Source organism: Capricornis sumatraensis, chromosome 15 (genome assembly GCF_032405125.1).
Source record: "Capricornis sumatraensis isolate serow.1 chromosome 15, serow.2, whole genome shotgun sequence".
NCBI lineage: Eukaryota > Metazoa > Chordata > Mammalia > Artiodactyla > Bovidae > Capricornis > Capricornis sumatraensis.
Window position 1 is genome coordinate 73,308,285 of NC_091083.1, and position 24,628 is coordinate 73,332,912.

Genomic DNA, 24,628 nt, shown 5'->3' on the forward strand with positions numbered 1-24,628 from the left:
ACTCGCCCTCCCCGGCCTGGGAGAACTGGCTCGTCCAGGACACAGGTCCCACACACAGTACCTTGACTCTGGCAGTTCCCGTCTTTATCGAACTCCTCTTTACTCTCATAATCCATGTCTTCCGGCTTGAGCTCACTCCCTTCAGGATACGGAGGGAGACCTTGGTTCCCTTCTGTGCTCTCTTTCCAGGGTTCCTTCAACAGTTCCTGCTTCACCTGGAACAGCTCAGGTGGGACAGCAGTGGGCTCGCCCCTCATTGTGACATTATTGGCTTTGCTTGTGAAGGGGTCTGGGGGGTAAGCCTGGGGTTTCTCCACTTCAAACTCGTCCTTCTCGAGGCCACGTGTCCACCTCTCCACATGTCTGCAGTGACACTGACAAGCTGTGGGAAGGAAAGGGCCCTGCGGTCCAGGAGGCTGGCTTGTGGCCTCCGTAGTCCCTCTCTTGGCTTCCTCCGTGAGGAAGCCGGCCAGGCTCTGCTCCCCTGTCATGCGGGTGGTGGGCTCGCTGAGAGGTGACGCTGCCAGCCTTTCCTGCCTGCCTGCGGCCAGCTCGAGACTCTCCTCCTCATTGTCGTCCTCGTCGTCCTCCTCGTCGCTGTGGTTCGGACCCAAAACCAACCTGCTTTCTAAGCTTTTGCTTTCTAGTAAGTCAATTAGCTGCTGGTCTGATGACAAATTTCTTCTGGAGTCACAGACACTCAGGTTGCACATGTCGACGAACCCGCTCTCGTTCCCTGGGTCCAAGGAAGGGGAGGTGAAGCAGCTGGAGTCCAGCTGCCCGATGCTTTCAGGTCTTGGCCCTGCCTCGCTGCAGCCGAGTTCCCCTTCCTTTGAAAGAGACATCAACAGGTGTTTCTCATTTTTAATGTTCATCTGAGCTACTCCTGCTTCTAAAGTTTCCATAAAAGAGGGGTCTGAGGCTATTTTTGCCTCGTGGCCCCGGGGCTGGCAGTTTCTGTCTCTGCTTGCAGGGATGGCCATGGTGTCTTGCCTGGATTCAGTAATGGCAGCCGTGCTGCTCTGAAAAGGGCCTGGCTCATGGCTTAGTGCCTTCTTCCCGTACATCATGGTCTCCAAGGACCCAGGCAGCAGACTCTCGTCATGGGTGAGGGAAAGGACATCTTGAGTTTTAGAGATGAAGCTTTCACAGGTCATGTCAGATAAGCTGCCCCTGGGTGGACCAAGGTGGTCATCTCTACCTTCGATTTTCATGAGGTTCTCGGGTTCGTTTTCAAGGGACTCAGAAGTCCGGCTCATGTGTGTATAGGCCAGAGACTCATACAGTTTGGAGTTTGTCTGATACAGGCAACAGAGACTCTCTGGGGCCTGGGGGTCGGGTCTTTTGTGCTGGGCGTAGTTCCTGTAGGCGTCCAGGAAGGACAGCTGGGGGTCAGTCATGACGTAGTAGTCAGTGCGGTTCAGGCCGTGCTTGGCGGTGCCGATCAGCAGATCGCGGTCATGCTTCCCACACTCCCACCAGACAGGCAGGTAGAGGCTGGGCCTGCACAGCTGCAGGCGTTCATGCAGCTGAGGACACGTGAGCACCTGCTCTCGGACCTTCCGCAACAGCTCGATGCGGTACAGCGTTCTCGCGGCCCGTTCTTCAGTGATGGGTTCCACGTAGATGCTGGGATCCAGGGGGCCTGCGAGGGAAAACACAGCGCCCGTCACTTAAGGGGAGGTCCACGATACCCCCGCCCACCTGAGCCCCTGCATCCTTATCTTATAGTTTGACCACCTGGCCCTCAGTAAGGCAGGGCCTTAGTGGCTCCTCAAAGATGAAAAGCTGAAACAGGAAGGAAAGATTTTATGAAACCTGGACAGACCCACTGAGGGTAAAAGGAGAGCATGAACACTCCAGTTCTGGAAACATTACTTCCTGATCGGTAAGCGTGTACTAAGTGCCTTCTCACTAGATACTTTATGGACGCTCTTTAGATCTCACAAAACCTCTAGCTACATCATCATCCTTGTGTGAGGATGAGGAAAGAGGCTCAGACAGGCCGACTTGCTCAAGGTTCCGAACCAGAATGCCAGTCTAGGTCTTGTCGGCGTGACTCTGAGATTCAGTCTAAGCAGCTCCCTGGTTTTACTGAAAACTGCCTGACCGTGCCACCTGGGGGCAAAAGGTGGAGTGTCAGAACATGCTGCCATCAGCCCAGAACCCATGCTGAGTAGGCTCGACGTTTGTTTCCGCTTTTTCTAGAATGTAGTACTATGGTCCAGAGTGAGTGAATCCATTACGAGACTGAAGGGAGGCCAGGGGGAAAGCTGGCGCCAATTCCCACCAGGAAGAAATTTCTCAGAAGGGGCCTCTACTGGAGCAAAGGAAGTTTAAATGACAGTCCCATATTTTCCGTGGCTACAAGTCAACACATGAGAAAACATTTAAGATTTAGTCTAAGCAAAGTGCGGAGCTCACAGCAGGCTAAATCTCTATGAGGCTGAAAAAAGAAAACATTTCTGTGGCATTTTAATCTGAATTTCAATTTTTGGTGGAGTTACATCATTTTGGGAGAGAGATTTTATTTTATGAGGGTGGGCTCAATTAGAAGTTTGTGGGTTTGGGAAAACCCACTTTATCTGAATTCTCCACATAGTCTCCATGTCTATAGCTATGACTAAAGCAACTCTCTACCCTGAAAATAGGCTTTTACCCTCTTTGTCCCCCTGGGAATAGAGTGACAGAGCATCCTCACCACCGTCCTTCCAGGATGGCAGATGACAGACACTGCGGCACATGGACATGAAGCTATAGAAATAGTGCTCCAGGCTCTCGTCCGACTTCTTGTCCAGACGGGAAATGACGCGAAACTGTGTCCAGTCAAAGGTTTTCTTCTCTTGATCGTAAACGACACCAAAGGAAGACACTGTTCTGTAGAAGTCGGCTTGCTCCCTCCTTGTCCACCTAGAGACAGAATCAGAAAGGAGAGGGGAGCAGTTTTTTCTTTTTGCTTTTTTTGGTTGTTGAAAAGAGCTTAAAACAACTACTTACTGAGTGCCTAGTTGGAGAGTCTGCAAGGTTCACAGAGCAGGCAGAGCGTGTCTATTTTATTGTTTAAATTGGGAGGAGTCACTTATAACAAAAACAGCCCATCAGCCCTCCACCTCCTGCAAATCATGTGTGCATGCTTGATATCTCTTGACTTACCAGTTTCAGAAATTACCCAGTTCATTTCCTCTTGTGGGAGATAAAAATTTTTAATATAAAAATACTCTGTAGGCTTAAATATTCTGCCCATGACAACAGAGAATCATAGAATCCTGGAGGATTATATGAGGATTCTATTATAATCGTAGAATCCTGGAGGGATCTTTTGGGCCATTAAATTCACTTCCTTCATTTTACAGATGGATAAGCTGGTCTGGAGTGAGGCAGGGTCTCCCTTGGTCACACACCTCCCTGACTTTCATCTCACATGGGCTTTCTTCCTGGTCTTAATGTAAGTAGATGGGTGATCTTTTCTAGGACACAAAGGCTCTCTAGATTTTATACCCTGCAGGACTAAAATAATGACTTAAGGGAAATGGATTATTATTTCCCACCAGTCTTTACCAGGAGCTCTTGGGCATGGTATTTGCTGCCACCAGAGGGACTCAAGCTAGGAGTGGGGTGAGGGGTCAGCGGAGGAGTGAGAATAAGGGAGGTGGCAGCTCTGGTTCTCTCTTTGGGGCCAGATGAGAGACCTCTTCTCCCTGAATTACAAAATTTCGTAAAGCCAGGAGTATAGAGAAGTAACTGAACTCACTATGTGGTATTTCAATTCACTGGACGTTACAGTAAAAGGATGGAGATATAAAGACCCCATCCTAAAGGAAATCAGTCCTGAATATTCATTGGAAGGACTTATGCTGAAGCTGAAACTCTAATACATTGTCCACATGATGTGAAGAGCCAACTCGTTAGAAGACTGATGCTGGGAAAGATGGAAGGCAGGGGAAGAGACAGACAACAGAGGATGAGGTGGTTGGATGGCATCACCGACTCAATGGACAGGAGTTTGAGCAAGCTCCAGGAGGGGGAGATGGACAGGGAAGCCTGGCATGCTGCAGTCCATGGAGTCGCAAAGAGTCAGACGCAACTGAGCGACTGGACTGAACTGACTCAAAGAAGGTGAGCTTCACTCATTCATTCTCGTGGCCTTATCCCCAGTCTGTGTTGACCTTCTGCTGCCATTTTTAGCTTAATTCTCAGATGGGCAAGTACCTCCTTCCTTCCTTCCTTCTGGGCTGGCATTTTATGGTAGTCATTGCTCTCATAGGCTTGATAAGGACTGCTGGCTACAATAAGACCACTTCAGTGCACGCTATTCATTTTTCTGATAAAAGAATATGACCTGATGGATATGTTTAAATCACATGCCCAGAGACTGGGGTCCTATTTGCGCAAGTCTGGGAATTGTGAAGAGAGGCTGCCCTAGATCTCACTGGACCCCTGGGCCAGCATGACACCACCACTGAGGCTGGATTTAACAGACTCTAGAGTTAGCTTAACTCCACACGAGAACATCAGACACTTGCCCTCCAGCTGTCAGTGTTTCCCTGGTCACCTTTACCCAGTGGGCAGCTCAGCATGCCCTCTTGACTGCTGGCTTTTACCTCTTTTGGGCTTCTTTGTTGATGAGCTCCATCTCTGAGGACCTCCGGAACATCTCTTCCTGGACCCAGTAGCCCTGGTTTCCTAGTCCCAGGACCTCAGGCCGGCAGAGCTCCTTGCGGTTACAGCGCTGGTAAATGGTGACCAGGCGTCGGAGACGAGCAGTGAGTGCGGACGAAACCGGCCAGGGTGATTTGTCTGGGTCGGAGCCATCCTGGGCTTCAAACATCAGTAAAGATATTAGTATTTATAGACAGAACTAAGACTATGGTGACTGGGGTTTTTGGTGGTGGCTCTTCCCCTTTGTTTAGAGAAAACTAAAGCAGACTTTGTAACTTAATGGAAGTAGCTGATATCTAACAGCTTGGGAGCCAGGCACAGCTGGAAGGGCTGAAATAGTGCTTCAGAAACAGCTTTGGGTATGGTGGGCTCTGTTCTCTCTCAGATACAAGTGTGCCTGTCTGTAGGGGCAGAATGGACTCGAGGGCCTTACTCTAAGGTATCGGAGTAGGTGGATCCACTGAGGCCGTCTCTAGAACTACGGGTTTTTGTGTGGCTGGGCTTTCTAAGCACCGAAGCCTCCAGTTAAGTCTGGATTCAGAAAAATAATCAAAAGGACAAACCAAATACTTCTAACTTTTCTCAAAAGAGAGAGAAAAAAAAAAAAAAGAAAATCAATGAAACCACGATTCCTTTTCATCCTCAGAATCCATCCTGACGTTCATTTCACTGCCAGGCAGAGGAAGCTGGCCGGAGTCACATTAAAGCTCCATGTGTGACTCCAGCAGAGTTTGGTGAAGGTCAACTTTATTGGCTTTTAAAAACAGCCTCCTTAAAAAAACAGCATTTAAAAAAAATTACGCATGAACTCCAGGATAACTACAAATGGAGATCTTATTTCTCTTTGCATTCAGAAGGACACAGTCTCACCTGCCCGGGTATCATCCTTCTTTTCAGCAAAAATGCCATCACCTCCATCACTGGAACTCTCCTAGGGATAAATGAAGTCGAGTCATCAGCAAAACTGCGGCTCAGACACCCAGTCCCTGTATAGAAGGAGTAAAGATGTACAGGCAACATCTCCTGCCCAGGAACATCTCAAAGATCAAGATGGTCCCTGATGAATAAAGCTTAAGCTATGCACAGTCTTCAAAGAGCCAGAAAGCAGTTTATTTAAAATAAGCATTGCTTCCCCCCTGGAACTGTGTGGAATGATTATGCCTGTAGAGAGAATGAGCTTGAAGAATGACGAACTGGCATGCTCCCCCTGGCAAGTACATTTTACACGCACTATTTCAATTGTGAGCTTAAATATCTGCTTTACTGTCGTCGCCTGCAGCCCAAGACTGTCACTTCGTAAAGCATGTGCCTCTGTCGTTGGATTTTTGCTGCGGGAAAGTGTCATGCTCACGTTCATTATGCTGCATGTACTTCACAGCAAGTGACACTATTTTCATAAAACACGACTGCTCCAGACGGGAGACCTGATGGCACAGAACTCCAGCAATTTAAAATTAAAATCACGAGCTGAGGCTCAGAAGCTCAAGTGATATCACAGGCACGGAGCTTATCCAAGTCAGAGTACATGTCAAGCTGGCTCTAATGGATTCCTCTCCAAAGGCGTGCTTGGTCTCAGGAAATGAACTTCAAAGGCTCCTCACACACAAGGCACGTGGGAGTTTGGGGAAGGGCAAAGAGATAGCACTAGTCTTCAACTAGCCTCAGTTTTTAACACGAAAATTTATTTTTTTTACTGAAGTAAAGTGGACTTAACAGTATTATTCAAGTGTACAACACAGTGATTTGATATCTTCATATGTTACGAAATGATCCCGACCGTGGGTGTATCTGTCACCACACAGTTATGCCAATATTCCTGACCATGATCCCCATGCAGTAGGTTCCTCCTAGTCACACCCCTGTGACTTATTATTTTATAAACGGAAGTTTGCGCCTCTTAATCTCCTTTACGTAGTTCACCCATTTTTTTCCCACCTAGCGTACTGTGCTTCTGACGAGCATCTTAAGACCTGACTGATAGGTGAGAATCACCCCAAGATTCATGACTGCGGCCATGAGGCAGGGCCAGATCAGAAGGTGGTTTAGTAATCCACAGCCTGTTGGTGGTTTTTGTGTAGCCCTTGAGCTAAGAACAGGGTTTACATTGGAGGAGAAGGAAGGGAGGGGGAAGGAGGAAAAGGAGAAGAAAGAGGCAAAGGAGAAGATGTGACGAAGACTCTTCTGGGCCCCAGGCCTAAGATATTTACTGTCTGGTCCTTTACAGAAAACTGGGACCCACAGCCCAGGAGAGCCGTAATCTCGTGTCAGGAGGGATGGACAGATACCGACAACTGGTGATACTTAAAAGCCAAACCTCTCTCCTGGGCCCTTAATACCGTGGAAGGACCTGACAGAGAAAACCCTGAGAAGCAGAGGAGCAGGCACAGTGATAATCGCTGATGTAACGAGAACCACATGTCATTGGGCACAACCCTTTACGTGGCTTCTCTCCTTTAGTCATCAGAACTGCTTCCCCAGGTAGAAAGTATTAGTATCCTCATTTTACAGATGCAGAAAACAAGTTCCAGGAAGTTCTGGAAGTTGCCAAGGCCACACGGATACCAAAGGGCAGAGATGGATTTTGAGCACAGGAGTCTGCGAGGGGCCTACACTGCAACCACTGAGCTGTCCAAAAAAGAGTCCCATCTGAAAATGTGACTCAGAGAGTGAAACATATTTAGGGCTGAAGAACACTAGTTTAATCGCTCTCCTTTGGCCATATGACATCAGTGAAGGGAGGAAGTCTCACACTGATCGACTGCACCATCCTGAAGTGTCACTTAAATGCACCATCACAGCCTCTCCCATGTTTAGGTAGTTATAAGCAAAACCCAATCAGCCATGCCTTATATCCTTTGCTGCCACTGAGAACATTTTTGAGTATCCTCACAGTATCTATGCAAGGAGAGATAAGAAAGCCTTCCTTAGTGATCAATGCAAAAAAATAGAGGAAAACAAAATGGGAAAGACTAGAGATCTCTTCAAGATGATTAGAGATACCAAGGGAACATTTCATGCAAAGATGGGCTCAATAAAGGACAGAAATGGTAGGGACCTAACAGAAGCAGAAGATACTAAGAAGAGGTGGCAAGAATACACAGAACTGTACAAAAAAGATCTTCACGACCCAGATAATCATGATGGTGTGATCACTCACCTAGAGCCAGACATCCTGGAATGTGAAGTCAAGTGGGCCTTAGGAAGCATTACTTCCAAAGCTAGAGGAGGAGATGGAATTCCAGTTGAGCTATTTCAAATCCTGAAAGATGACGCTGTGAAAGTTCTGCACTCAATATGCCAGCAAATTTGGAAAACTTAGCAGTGGCCACAGGACTGGAAAAGGTCAGTTTTCATTCCAATCCCAAAGAAAGGCAATGCCAAAGAATGCTCAAACTACTGCACAACTGCAGTCATCTCACACGCTAGTAAAGTAATGCTCAAAACTCTCTAAGCCAGGCTTCAGCAATATGTGAACTGTGAACTTCCTGATGTTCAAGCTGGTTTTAGAAAAGGCAGAGGAACCAGAGAACAAACTGCCAGCATCCACTGGGTCATTGAAAAAGCAAGAGAGTTCCAGAAAAACATCTATTTCTGCTTTATTGACTATGCCAAAGCCTTTGACTGTGTGGATCACAGTAAACTGTGGAAAATTCTGGAAGAGATGAGAATACCAGACCACCTGACCTGCCTCTTGAGAAACCTGTATGCAGGTCAGGAAGCAACAGTTAGAACTGGACATGGAACAACAGACTGGTTCCAAATAGGAAAAGGAGTACGTCAAGGCTGTATATTGTCAGCCTGCTTATTTAACTTACATGCAGAGTACATCATGAGAAACGCTGAGCTGGAGGAAGCACAAGCTGGAATCAAGATTGCGGGGAGAAATATCAATAACCTCAGATATGCAGATGACACCACCCTTATGGCAGAAAGTGAAGAAGAACTAAAAAGCCTCTTGATAAAAGTGAAAGAAAATAGTGAAAACGTTGGCTTAAAGCTCAACATTCAGAAAACGAAGATCATGGCATCTGGTCCCATCACTTCATGGCAAATAGATGGGGAAACAGTGGACACAGGGGCTGACTTAATTTTTCTGGGTTCCAAAGTCACTGCAGATGGTGACTGCAGCCATGAAATTAAAAGACGCTTACTCCTTGGAAGGAAAGTTATGACCAACCTAGACAGCATATTAAAAAGCAGAGACATTACTTTGCCAAAAAAGGTCCATCTAGTCAAGGCTACGGTTTTTCCAGTGGTCACGTATGGATGTGAGAGTTGGACTATAAAGACGGCTGAGCACCGAAGAATTGATGCTTTTGAACTGTGGTGTTGGAGAAGACTCTTGTGGGTCCCTTGGACTGCAAGGAGATCCAACCAGTCCATCCTAAAGGAGATCAGTCCTGAGTGTTCACTGGAGGGACTGATGTTGAAGCTGCAACGCCAATACTTTGGGCACCTAATGTGAAGAGCTGACTCATTTGAAAAGACCCTGATTCTGGGAAAGATTGAGGGCAGGAGGAGAAGGGGATGACAGAGGATGAGATGGTTGGATGGCATCACCGGCTCACTGGACATGGGTTTGGGTGGACTCTGGGAGTTGGTAATGGACAGGGAGGCCTGGTGTGCTGTGGTTCATGGGGTCGCAAAGAGTCAGACATGACTGACTGAACTGAACTGAACTGAACTGAACTGAACTGAACTGAACTGAACTGACAGTATCTATGAAGACCCTTTGAATCCTGAAAGCTGTAGTTATAGACACTTCTAGACTGAGAAATGTTCTAGCCGGGTTCTAGTGGGTGTTCCTTATGCCATACAGGTGGCTGGTGTGAGCCCCACCACACCCTGAATCCACATAGGTAGCTCCAGGTGGCAGGTAGCAGACACACGACACGCAGGCTTCCTTTCCAGTCTCCCTAATGCTTTCTTGGCCTCAGGCAAACCCTCTCAAGTCAGGAAAGCTTCTGGGATCGCTAAGTGCCTCTCTGTCTCCTGCCCTCTCCTGATGGTAGGTCTCCTCTCTGGCAATGACAGAAAGGAGATTTGGATGAGCAGCAGCCAAAGTGAAAAAGACGCCATAACATTCAACATCATCAATTTATTACCAGGATTGCGGGAAGCACACGGGAAGTCCTGCTTCCGAAGTCTGAGGCTAAACATTTCCTGGTTTCTGCCTCTGTGAATCAACCTGAAAGAAATATTCATCTCGGAAGAAGTGTGAATCCATTATTTCAGAGTACAGGGTCCCCGTAAGACCGTCAAAGGGCAGGCAATGGATTGGTTCCAACCTGCAGTTTCTCCATCCTGAGCCCGCCTGTGTTTGGAGTCTGATTGTCTACCGCTCTCTGACCTTTGGCAAGCTGTTTCGAGCTCACTCAAGCTTATTTCTTTGTTTGCAAAATGGAGGCGATAGTACTTTATGGGGTGATTGTGGTCAAGCTCATTTCTTCATTTGAAAAATAGAGATGATAGCACTTTATAGGGAGATTGTGGGGCACAGGTAAGTTGATGATGTGAACTGTTTAACTAAATGCTGGCACAAGGCAAAATGCCTGACACATGGCAGCTGGGACTGAGGAGCAACCCACACATGGATCCAACTGCTGGGGGACCATCCAGTATGTCTTCCATTCAACTAAAATGTGTCCTCTAAGGACAGCTTCATGACACAGTGGAAAACAATAGTAATAACAACTAAAGTCTATGGAGACCCAGGTAAATAAGTGGGTAGGATATCACACTGAGTACTTCATATGTGTTTTTCGTTCATTCAAAATGACTTAAATGACCCTTTTTAGACAGAAATTGCAGCATCAGTTCAGTTCAGTTCAGTCGCTCAGTCGTGTCTGACTCTTTGCGACCCCATGAATCACAGCACGCCAGGCCTCCCTGTCCATCTCCAACTCCCGGAGTTCACTCAGACTCCATGTCCATGGAGTCAGTGATGCCATCCAGCCATCTCATCCTCTGTCGTCCCCTTCTCCTCCTGCCCCCAATCCCTCCCAGCATCAGTCTTTTCCAATGAGTCAACTCTTCACATGAGGTGGCCAAAGTACTGGAGTTTCAGCTTTAGCATCATTCCTTCCAAAGAAATCCCAGGGCTGATCTCCTTCAGAATGGACTGGTGGGATCTTCTTGCAGTCCAAGGGACTTTCAAGAGTCTTCTCCAACAACACAGTTCAAAAGCATCAATTCTTCAGCACTCAGCCTTCTTCACAGTCCAACTCTCACATCCATACATGACCAATGGAAAAACCATAGCCTTGACTAGATGGACCTTAGTCAGCAAAGTAATGTCTCTGCTTTTGAATATGCTATCTAGGTTGGTCGTAACTTTTTTTCCAAGGAGTAAGCGTCTTTTAATTTCACGGCTGCAGTCACCATCTGCAGTGATTTTGGAGCCCCCCCAAAATAAAGTCTGACACTGTTTCTACTGTTTCCCCATCTATTTGCCATGAAGTGATGGGACCGGATGCCATGATCTTCATTTTCTGAATGTTGAGCTTTAAGCCAACTTTTTCACTCTCCTCTTTCACTTGCATCAAGAGGCTTTTGAGTTCCTCTTCACTTTCTGTCATAAGGGTGGTGTCATCTGCATATCTGAGGTTATTGATATTTCTCCCGGCAATCTTGATTCCTGCCTGGGAAATCCTATGGACAGAGGAGCCTGGTGGGCTATGGTCCACGGGATCACAGAGTTGGACATGACTTAGCGACTAAGCAAAAACAACATGCAGTGTGAAAGTGCTCTTAAACACAGTGGGAAAATCAGAAAGAGTCATCAACTCTGCCAGACCCAAATCAGGCAGGAGGAAGACATCTAAGAGGTAACTTTTGAGCTTCAGATCGAAGGACACAAGAGTTTACGAGGAAGAGAACATAGGCGCTCTCTGTGTAGAGGTAACATGACGCAGAAAAGGAGTTTAAAAGATCCCACAGCAGTTTTCATCTGTGGAAAAATCAAGCATCCTATGACCTTCATAAATTTCATGTACAAAGTAGATACACGTCAAATGTCATTAACAGAAAATTCAAGGATTTTACAACGGAAAGACTGCAGGATTTAGAAAAAGACGTGAGCAGAGAGACATTGCTCTTGGCTAGCGTGACTTTTCTTGCAGCTCGTTAAAACTATTTGATCTTCCCCCAGTCTAGAATGGGGATAAGAGTAACACCCAACTGAAAGGGAAACGTGCTTGGTAAGCCTGGAAGTACTCCAGCTACAGTCAAACATCACTATTTGAGTTCAGAGACCTCCTCAAACTCTCAACTGCTAAGAATAGAGTCATTGTTCAGATCCTCACTGAACTTTTCTTACAGTAGGATCTGACCATGTCAGGCAGTAAGTTTCCCTGCAGAAGTTTTTTCCTAGGTCACTTGGCACATAACATCACCCTCCTTTTACAGAGAGCACCTGCTGTAGGGAGCACTGCAGACTGAGGACAAGGCCCAGGAGTCAGACACATGAACTTTACTGTGAGCGGCCTTCAGAGCTGGGCCTGGCAGCTGGTCTGCCTCTTCACACTGGCTGTCGCTAGGAGAAGGGGTGCGTACCTGCAGCTAGAATAAAAATCAACCCTGAATCAACTGGAAGGACTGTTGCTGAAGCTGATGCTCCAATACTTTGGCCATCTGATGCAAAGGGCTGACTCACTGGAAAAGACCCTGATGCTGGGAAAGATTGAGGGCAGGAGGAGAAGGGGATGACAGAGGATGAGATGGTTGGATGGCACCACTGAATCAATGGACATGAGTTTGAATAAACTTGGGGAGACAGTGAAAAACAGGGAAACCTGGAGTTGCTGCAGTCCATGGGGTCACAAAGAGTTGGACATGACCAAGCAACAACAGCAACTCTTTTGAATATGAAAACAATACTTCATCAGGAAAAAAAAAGCCATAACATCTAGTCTGAATTCTCCTGTCTGTCTAATGTAGTTATCTAGTCTGAACTCTTCTATCTGTGAGACTCTGGCAAAGTCCTTTACATTCCTGGCGGCAGGGGGAGCAGAGCCGTGAGTCTCCTCAGCTTTCAAATGAGGGCAGTTAACACCTGAAGCTCTTACGTTACACAGCTGAGGTGAGGATCAACTGATACAAGGGGGAATAGTACTTGGGAGAGAGTACTATTCAGAAGAATTTAAGGTACTATTTTCATCTCTTTGATACTTGAATTGCCGCCTAAAATGCAGGAGACTTTTGGGAGACTTCACCTGTCTTCACCTGATCCCTGGGTCAGGAAGATCTCCTGGAGGAGAAAATGGCAACCCACTCGCTACTCTTGCCTCAACAATCCCACGGACAGAGAAGATTGGTGGGCTATAGTCTATGGGGTCTCAGAAGAGGCGAACGTGTCATAGTGACTTAACACCATCGTGGGAAAACACATCCCACGTTCCAGGCAAAAGAAATCACAGTATAAGCTAGGGAACTGAATGGCAGAGCTCGGATTTTAATTGTCAAGATCACAGCCAGCTTCCTTCTGGTCCACAGTCTGAAGCTTGAGAGTGATATGCTTCAATCCCCTGCTTCTTAAATCTTGAGGAGATACGGAAATATATATTCAAAAAATAATTTTTTTTTTCCACTTTGGGAAAGTGATGTCTTTGTTACTGTTATAGGAATCACAACTGATGGAAACCAAAGTAGATACCATTCTTCCAGCTAGAACTAAAAGAAGAGAACCTAAAATTTTGGGTTGGTCATCAGGAGAAGAGGAAAGATTATGCGGATAAGAGAGTCAGTTGAGGACAATGCTACAGTAACCTCTGGTATCCAGAATCCACAAAATCGTAACAGATTTAGTTTCTCCACTCAAAGCCAGAGAAAACGTGGTCGAATAGTGCTGGGGCTCTAATAAAGCTTCAGTCTGCTTATGCAAAGTCCTAGAAGCTCATTTGTAACATGCGATACAGATTTCTGCTTCTGGGAAGATGCATTATTTCCCTATTGCTCACTATAAGTACAACTAAAGCCCCTGGACACTATATATAAAACACACCTAAGAAAATGCTGACAGGTGAAGAGAAGGTAGACCAACTAGGGACTTTGGGACCCATGGAATGACACAGTAGTGAGTTCCTTGGGTTTTCTTTTTTGCCTTATATGCCTTAGATTTGGTGGTAAAGAAGCTGGCTACCTGGAAATGACAAAAGGGTGCAGACAAAAAAAGCCTGCTTTCTCTAGGCCAGGACAAGGAAAAGGGCAGGCTAGGAATGGACACAGTGTTGAGATGAGATGTGCTACACTCCAGCCCAGCAACACAAGAGCAGACAGTAGCTTGCCACACCCACGCCAGCAGAGGCTGGTGGGGGCTCTAGGCGTTTGCCTTCGCCATGCTGTACCAGGACACCCAGTTCCCCTGCTGGGTGGTGTCAAAAAGTCAAGTAGGGAGCTTGGATTTTCATCCCTGACAGCTGGCAATGAGGTCCTCAACCACCCATGGTATCAGCAAAGACCACACGGAGAGCTGAACTTCCATTCTGCCCTCAGGTCTCTTTGGGGGCTGACTAGGAACGTTAATCTCTACGACAGCCAGGCAGTCAAAAGGCGGTTCACGCTGTGCACTAGCCCCCTGCTCCTCCTGCCCCCACCCCCTTCCTCTGCGATAGAGGTGTCAGAGGCAGTCAGTCACAACAGAAGTTTTAAATAAGATCCCAAGTCTCATAATATAATACCCCAAATTTCCAGGTTTCAGTCAAAAATCACTTATCATACCAAGAACCAGGAAGATCTCAAACTGAAGAAAGATAGCCAACAGATGCTAATGCTGAAATGACAGAGATCTTAAGAAATACCTGACCTAAGAATTTAAAGCAGTCATCATTGAGGAATTCTGAACACACTCCAGAAGATCTCAGCCAAGAAACAAAGCTTTAAAGAAGAACTAAAGGGAAATTTTAGATTTGAAAAATACAATGATGTAACCAAACCGAATAAAAACACAATGGATAGGCTCAACCACAGAGGGAGGAGAAAGAGGTAGGAATCAGCAAGCTCAAAGAGGGAAAAATATAAAGTACCCAGTGTGACCACAAGAGGAACAGATTAAAAACAATTAAAACAGGGCCTCAGGGACCAGTGGAACTGTAGCAAAAGACTTGACGTGCATGTCATCAGAGCTACGGAAGGAAAGAGAAAGGGTTCCAAGAAACAACAACCGGAAACTTCCCAAATTTGGCAAAGGACACGGATTTGGCAAATCTACAGATTTGAAAAGCTGAAAAGACACCAAACAGGATAAACTCAGAGAATCCACGTACACAAAATCCAGAGTTAAACTTCTGAGAACTGAAGATGAGGAGAAAAGCCTTGAAAGCAGCAAAAGAGAAGAGAGACCTAATTGAAAAACAACTCAAGTGACAGAAGATTTCTCCTCGGAAACCACGGAAGCCAGAAGGAGGTGGCACAGCGTTTTCAAGAGCGGAAGGAAAACTGTCCACCCAGAATCCTATATCCAGTGAAAGTATCCTTCAGGAGTGAGAAGGATATCAAGGTATCCCCAGACGAAGGAAAACTAAGAGAACCATCACCAGCAGACCTATCCTAAAAAGAATGGCTCACGGAATTTCTCCCAATAGAAAGAAGAAATCTTGGAACATCTGGAAGAAGAAAGAACACAGTAAGTAGATGTATGGGTGAAAACAGTAGACATTCCTTATCCTTTTGAATTTTATCAATTATATTTCATAGTTGCAGCAAAAATTACATTATCATTATTGTCAGTGTATGTAAGAGAGATATTTAAGACTATTATAAAAAGAAAAAACTAGAAGTAGGGATAAATTCCAGTAAGGATTCCATACTTCACCTGAACCGGTAAAATGATACCAGTGGACTGTGATGTAGTATGTATATGCAGTAAAATATCTAAAATAACCATTAAGAAGCTTAAAAACCCAACACAGATAAGTCAAAAAAGGATCAGAAAAAATCTTCCCGTAAACCAGAGGAAAGCAGGAGAAAGAAACCAGAGAATCCAAATACAGAGAAAACAAGAAAATGTCAGACTTAATCCTTAATGCGGTAGGCTGCAGTCCATGGAGTCGCTAAGAGTCGGACATGACTGAGCGCCTTCACTTTCACTCTTGACTTTCATGCATTGGAGAAGGAAATGGCAACCCACTCCAGTGTTCTTGCCTGGAGAATCCCAGGGACGGCAGAGCCTGATGGGCTGCCGTCTATGGGGTTGCACAGAGTCGGATACGACTGAAGTGACTTAGCAATCCTTAATGCATCAATAATAACATTACATGTAAACGGCTGACTATATATCAACTATAAAACAGAGTGCCTTAAAATACATAACCTGACTAAATACTGTCTACAGAAAACTCATTTCAAATAGGCACGTTAAAAGTTAAAGGATGGAAAAACTGACTACCATGCAAACATTTGTCAAAGGAAACCAGCAGTAGCTATCTTGATACTAAAGTATACTTCAGAGCCTATCAGACAAGGAGGGGCATTCTATACTGACAGCAGAGTCAACCCACCAAGAAGACATATCCTAACTGTGCTTGCACCAGACAACAGAGCTGCAAAACACGTGAGACAGAAACCAACAGAAGACTGAAAAGAGAAACACATAAATCCGTAAGTATAGTTGGAGCTAAACTAAAAACAAACAACAGAAAGATTACAGGAAAATCTCCAAATGCTTAGAAATTAAATAACACACATCGGATCATCTATGGGCCCAAGGAAAAGTCTCAAGGGAAAAAATTTTTAAATACGTTGTAATGAATGAAAACGAAAACACAATATAACACATTTCACCACTTACAGTAAATGGTAAAAATAATGGAGCATAGCTAAAGTAACCCTGAGAGGGAAATTCACTGGAAGGACTGACAATGAAGCTGAAGCTCCAGTACTTTGGCTACCTTATAATGCAAAGACCCTGATGTAAAAGACCCTGATGCTGGAAAAGATCATCCCCATAGTGGGAAACTGGATAGAAGGTACATGGGATCACCCTGCACTGTATCTTCTGATTCCATCTAAAATCTACAGTTATCTCAAAAGCAAAAGTTTCATTAAAGTAAGACTGCAAAGCAGTTTGTGAGTTGACAATTTTTACAATAAAATGGTTGGGGAAAATGCAATGCAACTGCAGCAATGCAATCAAAGACCGGTACACCTCGATAGGGATTTCTCACATTTGACTCACCATTTGTTTCTGGAGGCCGTCTACTTTGTCTTCTGTATTGTCTTCTTTATCCGTGTTGCTTCTAAAAAAAAAAAAAGAAGAAGATTAAATAAAAAGAGTAAAAAGCATCACACACCATCTAAAAGCTATTCTGCAACAGGATGCTGGCACAAAACCCCCCTAAATCATTGACCAAAGAGAGTACTAGTAGACACCTTGGGAGAAGGCAATGGCAACCCACTCCAGTACTCTTGCCTGGAAAATCCCATGGACGGAGGAGTCTCATAGGCTGCAGTCCATGGGGTCGCTAAGAGTCGGGCATGACTGAGTGACTTCACTTTCATGCACTGGAGAAGGAAATGGCAACCCACCCCAGTATTCTTGCCTGGAGAATCCCAGGGACAGAGGAGCCTAGTGGGGTGCCGTCTATGGAGTCGCACAGAGTTGGACACGACTGAAGCGACTTAGCAGCAGCAGCAGCAGTAGACACCTTTCTCCACAGGTCTCAGAATCTTGATTTTTCCAGTGTCATAACTTCTACAAGCAATGACCTCCACTCAAGTGAGACTTCAGCAGGAGCCTCGGGATCTACTCAGGACAGTTCAGAGGCCTGCTTTTCAACAATGATGGTATCTTTGAAAAGGTAATTACTGCCCATCAACAATTAGCTGAATACGTGGCTTTGATAAAAGAACAGTCTAGACACTGACAGCTGTACAAACCAAGAGTCCTCTTGGGCCGACCTTAGCTCCCATGGTAGGGCGAGTCTCGGTGCAGAATCACTCATGTTTGGCAGCGGTCACTTCCAGGAAAGGACACTGCCCGATGGACCACTGGCAGCTTGCCTCTAAATCTACTGCCTGATGTCCTCTCTTGTGAGCTTAACTACTGCTGATGCCTATTTGTTTTTCATGATGCCTGGAAAAATCAACTTTGAAGGATTCCTGTCTCAAACATTCTGCTCTTCATTGCTCAGGTCCTGGAGGCTGGAAGGGTCTCCTACCTTCATTGCCTGACCAGAGAAAAAACAGCCTCCCCACAGAGAAACCAGCTTTTAGCCACATTCAGGCACCTCCCCCAGGGGGTGTTTCTCCCAGCCCCATGAACCCAATATTAACACCACTGGTCCTCTGGAGATTTGTTAACATTTCTCTGGATGGATCCTTATTATCTCTGGGGGCAGAGAACGTTATGAGAGCTAGCTCGAGTGTTTGTCAGGGGCTAAGCATGAATGGAAAAATGCATTTCATCCTTTTCTCAGCCTGAGCAGACAGTTAGGGGGGGTGGCATTGTGTACCCTTGAGTCCAGCCTTGCCTGTGACCCTAGGAAATACAACTTTGGGGGAGAAGATCAGGCCAAAAGCTCACCAAATGCAAACCAAGAGATTCTATACTGTATCTTTCAAATACCCACACACTTATGAAAACCACAGCTTTGGCTGTTTATTTAGTTTTCCTATGAATTCATACATTTGGGGTTATGCCAAAAGTAAATAAAACAAAGGGGACGCCTCCATACTTTTTTACACACAACCCACGGACAGGACCTGAATGCCATGGCCGTCAGGCAGCGGCTATTCATGGACTGTGCAGTCCTTAGAAAACGCCGGTATTTCATCTCAGGCATTTCAAGGTCAGGAAGCCTGAACTTGCTGTGCCTCTTCTTAACTTTCTGCCAAATATGAGAGGTTAAGAGAGGTCTGAACTCCTCCTAGAGAATCCTCTGACCAGACGAGGCTGGTTAAGGAACAGGGCAGGATGGTGGGCAGCTTGGGGAACCCAGGAAGGATAGAAATGGGTATTTGGATCAAAGCGTTCAGAGTTCAGGAGAAAGGCCCGAGGTGCTGTAGGATGTAACCGAAGCAATTCTGGAAGGCGGTTCAGGCTGAAGGGAGACGCCAGGCTGTGAGGAAGAGGCTGTGAGAGTGCTGGGTGCCTGTGGTCAGTGATTCGTGGCGCGATAAGTCACACTGTGCTTGGTCTGTGCAGCCTCTCACCTTTCGGGGACGTCTGAGGCCCCGTCTGTGACACCCTGCTCTGCAGAAAGCAACTTCTCATCTGGCATGCCCACTTTCTCCAGGAAGCAAAGTGCTGGGTCAGCCCGCATGGCGTTGTACCTCTCGTAACCTGATTGGGGGTGGCGAGAAACAACAAGGTCACGACGGGGGTCATGTCAGAACTCATTAAATCTGCCTTGCACCCTAGACACACATTTTGTTTCCCTTATTAAGTAAAAAAAAACAAAACAAGCCAAGAAAAAATACTTAAGAATAATTGGATCCTGTAAGACCTCCTGTTGGGGGAAGATCCTTGAGCTTAAACGGACTCCTTTGTGTAGCGCTTGACCAAAAAATGAAAGCTGAAGCGTACCGAGTGTCCTTGAAGACACACAAGATACAGATTCCACTCCCACTTGTTGTTTCTTTTGGACAGCAAGAGGATCAGGCAAGCTGGTTTCACAATTTCTTCCCCTCACTGCAACACCCCCGCCCCCAACTCTGGACACCCTGTTATCTTGTCATCTCCTGCCTGCATGCATGCTTGTTAAGTCGCTTCAGTCATTTCTGGCTGTGCAGCCCCATGGACTGCAGTCTGCCAGGCTCTGGTGTCCACAAGATTCTCCGAATACTGAAATCGGTTGCCATGCCCTCCTCCAGATCTTCTCAACCCAGGGATCAAACCCTCGCCTCTTATGTCTAACCTGCATTGGCAGGCAGGTTCTTTACCACTACCACCACCTGAATGGGCTGAAATTTTCTTATGGTCCAAATTTATCCCATGTGTTAGAAAAGGAAACTGAGCAAAGTGATGATGCAAAGGGTGAAACATAAAGAGGACAACTGGGATTGTTGACTGGATTAAAATGGACTCGTTGCCTCAGTGTTCAGACTCAGTATAAAATCCTAACCCACTGACCAGGGCTTTGGAACTGCCTCTCACTGTATTCCCAGAGTCAAAAACAGACGGAGGAGTTTTGACCCAGAAACAGAGATCCCAGAAGCAAGGCAAAACAATGGAACAATGTCACTTAATGTCATTACACCGTGCGTGAGAATGCTATCTTATTGACTCTAACGTAATCCTACAATGAGACCAGATATTCGGTCATAGCTGTTGTCACATCAAACTATTTGGGGGGAACGCCTTTATGGTCCTCAAAATCCTTTTCTTGCTGCTCCTAACAAAGTCCATTTCTAGCTCTGTAGTAGGTACAGACAGCCCATCTCCAAGGGTAGATGCTGTGCTGAAAACGAGAACTGTCTTGATCAAACACACCGGATTTTACTCTGCTGGGTATTTCCCTTCTAGACTGGTTTCTGTTCTGGTATCACTGCTGATGCTGGTCTAGCCTTCACATGGAGGCAGCACCTGGTACTTTTTCTCTAAGGGGTGTCAGGTACTTCATCTTTTAATCCAAAGTGACTCTTCTGCCTTTTCCACAACAGGTGCTGCCTGCCCGAGGCATATGGTGGGAGAAATGGGTCCCTTATGTTCTTTATTCATTCATTCCTCAGGGCGACAGTGTGATTACTTTAAGTCTCTCTCATGAGATTGAGGGCTTCCCAGGGACAGAATCTGTATCTGCTTTGGCATTATATATTCAGTTCCTCACACAGCGCCTGACACTGTATAAACTCAAATACCAACTGCCTGGATGTGTCAGTTTGGCCCGGATCCTCTTTCAACAGTCACTGTAGGAAGAACCATTCTCACGCTCTGCCCGTTCTGCCTTAGCTCACATCACGACAGGAATGTCCGTGACTCTCCTACTCTTTTGAGGATATGCCTGCCACCATCTCCACCTGCCACTCCCCAGAAGAGGCGCCTACTACCCAAGTGGGTTCCTCCTCTGCAGACTTCTTGTCGTGCGTAGGTAGGTATGAAGTTTGGACAGGTTCTCCACTTCTCTTTCTCAATCAGCTTTGGAGCTGGAGGTGGGCGACTGATTGATCCAGTTCCCTAGAAAACCCTGACTACTGAAGAGCAGTAGGAGCTGTGTGATAGCAACATAAAGACATAAACAGTAGAACAACAGGCTGCCTGCTCCTGTCCACTTAGTCTAAAAGTTCCTCTGTAAGAATGTGAACAGGGATACTAAAACCCACAGCGTGATGACTATTTCGTAAGTCCAGGCTACCCTAGAGGGGCGGCCATCCATCTCTTCCTGTGATCAAGAGCTGTCAAGAGCGTCGTTCAGAACAGATTTGCTGCAGAGTCCTTCTTGCTGTCATTGAAAGCCCCAACAAAGATGCAGCCAATTCTTCCACGGTGGTCGGCTTCTCATCTAAGCAGGGTCGTAGAAGACTATGTCTGGGGTGGATTAAAACAGCCATGAAACCTCGGACAATGAACAGCTGCATGTTCCATAACAAAGAAAATGGCTGCAGCCCTACAGCTCATACTTGTATCTCCAGGGCATGGAGGTGAGGCAGAGAGAGCTCTTGATGGAGCCTTGAAAAATAAAATACCAGACAACGTGGCTCTCTGAAAATGTCACATGTCCACCGGCTGCCGGGTATCTGAGAGTTTGTCACCTGGTAAGACACATTGTGTGGGTTGGATTATTCTGCGGAGAGAGCTGTTATGTGGGATGATGAGGTGTGTTACCCAGGTGAGGACAGGTCTAAGTCGAGGCCCATGGACTGTCTGCTGGGCAGCACCCCACCAGGAGTGGAATCTGATTTGGACTCTGCAAGACACCAAAGAGGATGGGTCCATGGAGCCAACTACAGGCCTCTGTCCAGCCCAGCCTAGGTTTGCTTACAACATCCCTGTCCAACTACATGTGTCTGGTCCCATCCAAGGGTGAGCCGGTCAGCACCACGTGTGGCTTAACACCAGTCCCTCAGGAGTGAGCACAGAGGCTAGGTCTTCCCCATCTTCACAGTGTGTCTGCTAAGCTCATCACATACAAAGTCTTTAAAGCCAAAAGCACAATGTGGGATACAGAGGATCATTACACAATGACAGGAAGTATTAATTCACCAGGAAAGTATGCCTGACGATCCTGACACTAACACCACCAGGCCTCCCAAAGCCTGCAAACACCAGAATCTATGTTTTGAAGAGATTCCTCATTAAAATAGGTATATGCATCGTTGTTATGTAAATACTGCAGGCTGGCCTGCAAATGTTGAAGAATTCTACCGATAGGGCACGTGTGAGAAAGACAGTGAACCTTCCAAAGGCAGAGGAATCAGTGATGGTGGACGGCACCCAGGGGCTGTTACGTGAGAAGCACAGCTCAGGCCTCCCACATGCCCCGTCTCAGTTGATCTTCCAACAACCCTCCAGGTGGGCTGTCTTGTCCTCTCTCTGGTGTCCAGGTAAGGAAATAGGTCAGAGAAATTTCTGACTTGCCCGAAGTCACACACTGTAAGTGGCAGAGGTGGCAGTGAAGGCAGGGACATCTACCTCTTCCCACTTTTAAGCCCTGCTCTCCAGCTCAAAACGTCGGCTCGTTCACCTGGCAGGGAAGGTGTGTATCAGGTACATTACAGTGAATATTTCCGGGATTTGCTTTATTCATCTTAACAGTCGGCTGAAAGCAAGGACAGGTACTTAGAACAGGATCAGAGATGAAGAAAACACCATTTATGTCATTTTCTCTAAGCTATTAAAAAAACCTCTCAATCCCCTTTGGTCTCTAGGTAACTATAGTAAAAAAAAAAAAAAAGAAAAAGGATATGCTATCTTTTATTCTTAAAATTTTTATACCAAAGATATGTACTAGAAATTAAGTAGATCAGCTGAAATGACCTTAGAATTCTGGATACATATGAAATGGTAAAACCTAACATTTTCCCCATTTATTTATTGCTTCACTCCAGAAATCCTAGGGCTTGCCACGTGGCGGACACCAGGCCGGATGCTGGGTCTGTGAGTGAACGAGAGCAGGGCAGCCACACTAGTGAGGAAGACACGCCACCCTTTCAAGGGGCCTCGCTGATACATTTGCTGTATTTGCATGACTCATACACTCATCTGGGCAAATTCCTCAGAGGACAGAGGGGAGGCTCTACTTTCTCAGAGAGACACGCAACAGGCCCGTGGGATTCTTCAGGAAAGAGAAAACACACCCTGAAATACACACCGTGTTTGAACACGCCAATCAGGAGGGACTTGTCGGCCTCAGCGTCCCACCAGTCCACCGGGATCTCCACATAGTCGATGTCAGGCAGGGGCACGTCCAGCTCCCTGTGGAAGGAAGGGCGTGAACTCCGAGTGCCTTCCACACGGACAGAATAGAACACAGGAGCTCCTGGCTGGAGCCCCGGGGCTAAGCCACATCCCTAGGTGCACGCTTAGAGGCGGAAGGAACAAAACTGGGAGGATTCAGACAGCAGGGGGCCCAGGTGTCCTAACCAGGGCCCTGCATCTGGTTAAAATGGGGAGCGACTTCAGCAGGTGTATTTGATGTCCAGGCTCAACTCAGACTGAATGATGTAGAATCTGAAAGCACCTCATGGAGAATGTGTTGCCAGCTGGTCTGGGGTGGGGCCCGGGGCTCTACGTGTCAGACGATTCTAATGTGCACCTTCAGTTGACAACCACACCAAAAGCCATCAATATGTCCATTAGGTAAAGGCAGAACAAACCCCCAAGTGTTTGAATTCATACATGATCAAAAGCTGAAAAGTGGCCAAGCATCCTGGTCTGACACGTAGAGATCGTGAGCACTATTCCTGAATGAGCTAGTCTGCACTTCTGCACACAGGGTACGAAATGAGCCTTTCAGGGGACAGGGGCCACACCAGGAGGAACTTCCTGGCTAGGGTCTGCTAAAAGTCTGCTGGGTCAAACTTCTGGCCAAAGGGATGAATGTGACTCACCCCAGGGAGCAGATCTGCAGGGACTGGTCCCTGTCTGAGTTTCTGTGCACGTTGAGAGCTCACACAGATCCTTAGCTAACTGGCTTCATTTGTCTGAACACCGTCCTCACTCTTGGAAGGCTTTGGGGTTTGAGGGAGAGCATTCCCCTGGATGGCTCCTCCCTCCCACCTCCCAGGAGCCTGGAACGCCTCCTCTGGAACATCTCCAGCTGGTTCTTCCATCAGGTTCTTCTTGGGACGCAGGGCTGCCTCCCCCTTGCCAGGCCCAGCTCTCCTTGCAGGGGTGGGACTCCCTGACCCCACCTCTCTCCACCTGGCCCACTGCTCTGCCTGTGTGATGCCATGGCTGAACAACTCTTTTGGGGTGAGCGGTGTTTCATTCCTCATGGCAATTTCTCCACTATAAGGTATTTAACCTGAATAGGACCAGTGAGAACTAAGACCATGGAAAGCAAAGGAAAGGGGGAAGGAGGTGGACAACGGACTTAGTCTCTTCACGTTCTACTCACTTCCCTCCATCTGCAGGTCTAAGAAGGCAGGTGACAGGGGAATAAGTAAACTCAGATAGGTTACTTCTGCCAGGTGACACTGGAGATAAATAATCAGGTTGAATTCTGCTGCCTTTACATGACTCACTAGTTGGACCTTTTTACCGGAACACCCAACCTCCTGATTCTCACTAGAAATGCCCACGGTAACTATGAAATGCGTAGCCAGTGCTGACAGTCAACAAGCTGACTGCTCCTGATTACAGAATGCTCAAGGGTAGGACTGTCACTGCCCTTCACCTCTCTCCTCCTCTCATGCTCCTGTGACCACTAAGGCCATGAGCACAATGGGAAGAAAGAGAGGGAAGGAACCACGGCCCTGGGGAACCTCAAAGCAGAGTTCAAACGCCAACACCTGCGGTCCTCTGGGGACGACTAGCACTGTATGGGGCCAGAGCAAACTGCAGGTTTGGGGGAAGGGATGGCGAAGGAGGCGT

General features: G+C 46.7%; 1 protein-coding gene across 1 annotated transcript in view; it reads right to left on the reverse strand.

Annotated features, from left to right (window-relative positions):
• The window catches only part of CHD6 (chromodomain helicase DNA binding protein 6), a 150,104-nt gene that overhangs the window by 14,460 nt on the left and 111,016 nt on the right, over window positions 1-24,628 (reverse strand). Inside the window, exons 24-30 of the mRNA XM_068986821.1 lie at window positions 22,905-23,008; window positions 18,808-18,937; window positions 16,832-16,892; window positions 5,530-5,590; window positions 4,602-4,818; window positions 2,702-2,910; window positions 62-1,645 (exon numbers count right to left, since the gene is read on the reverse strand). Of these exons, the coding sequence (XP_068842922.1) occupies window positions 62-1,645; window positions 2,702-2,910; window positions 4,602-4,818; window positions 5,530-5,590; window positions 16,832-16,892; window positions 18,808-18,937; window positions 22,905-23,008 (2,366 nt within the window). The remainder of the gene's footprint in view (window positions 1-61; window positions 1,646-2,701; window positions 2,911-4,601; window positions 4,819-5,529; window positions 5,591-16,831; window positions 16,893-18,807; window positions 18,938-22,904; window positions 23,009-24,628) is intronic.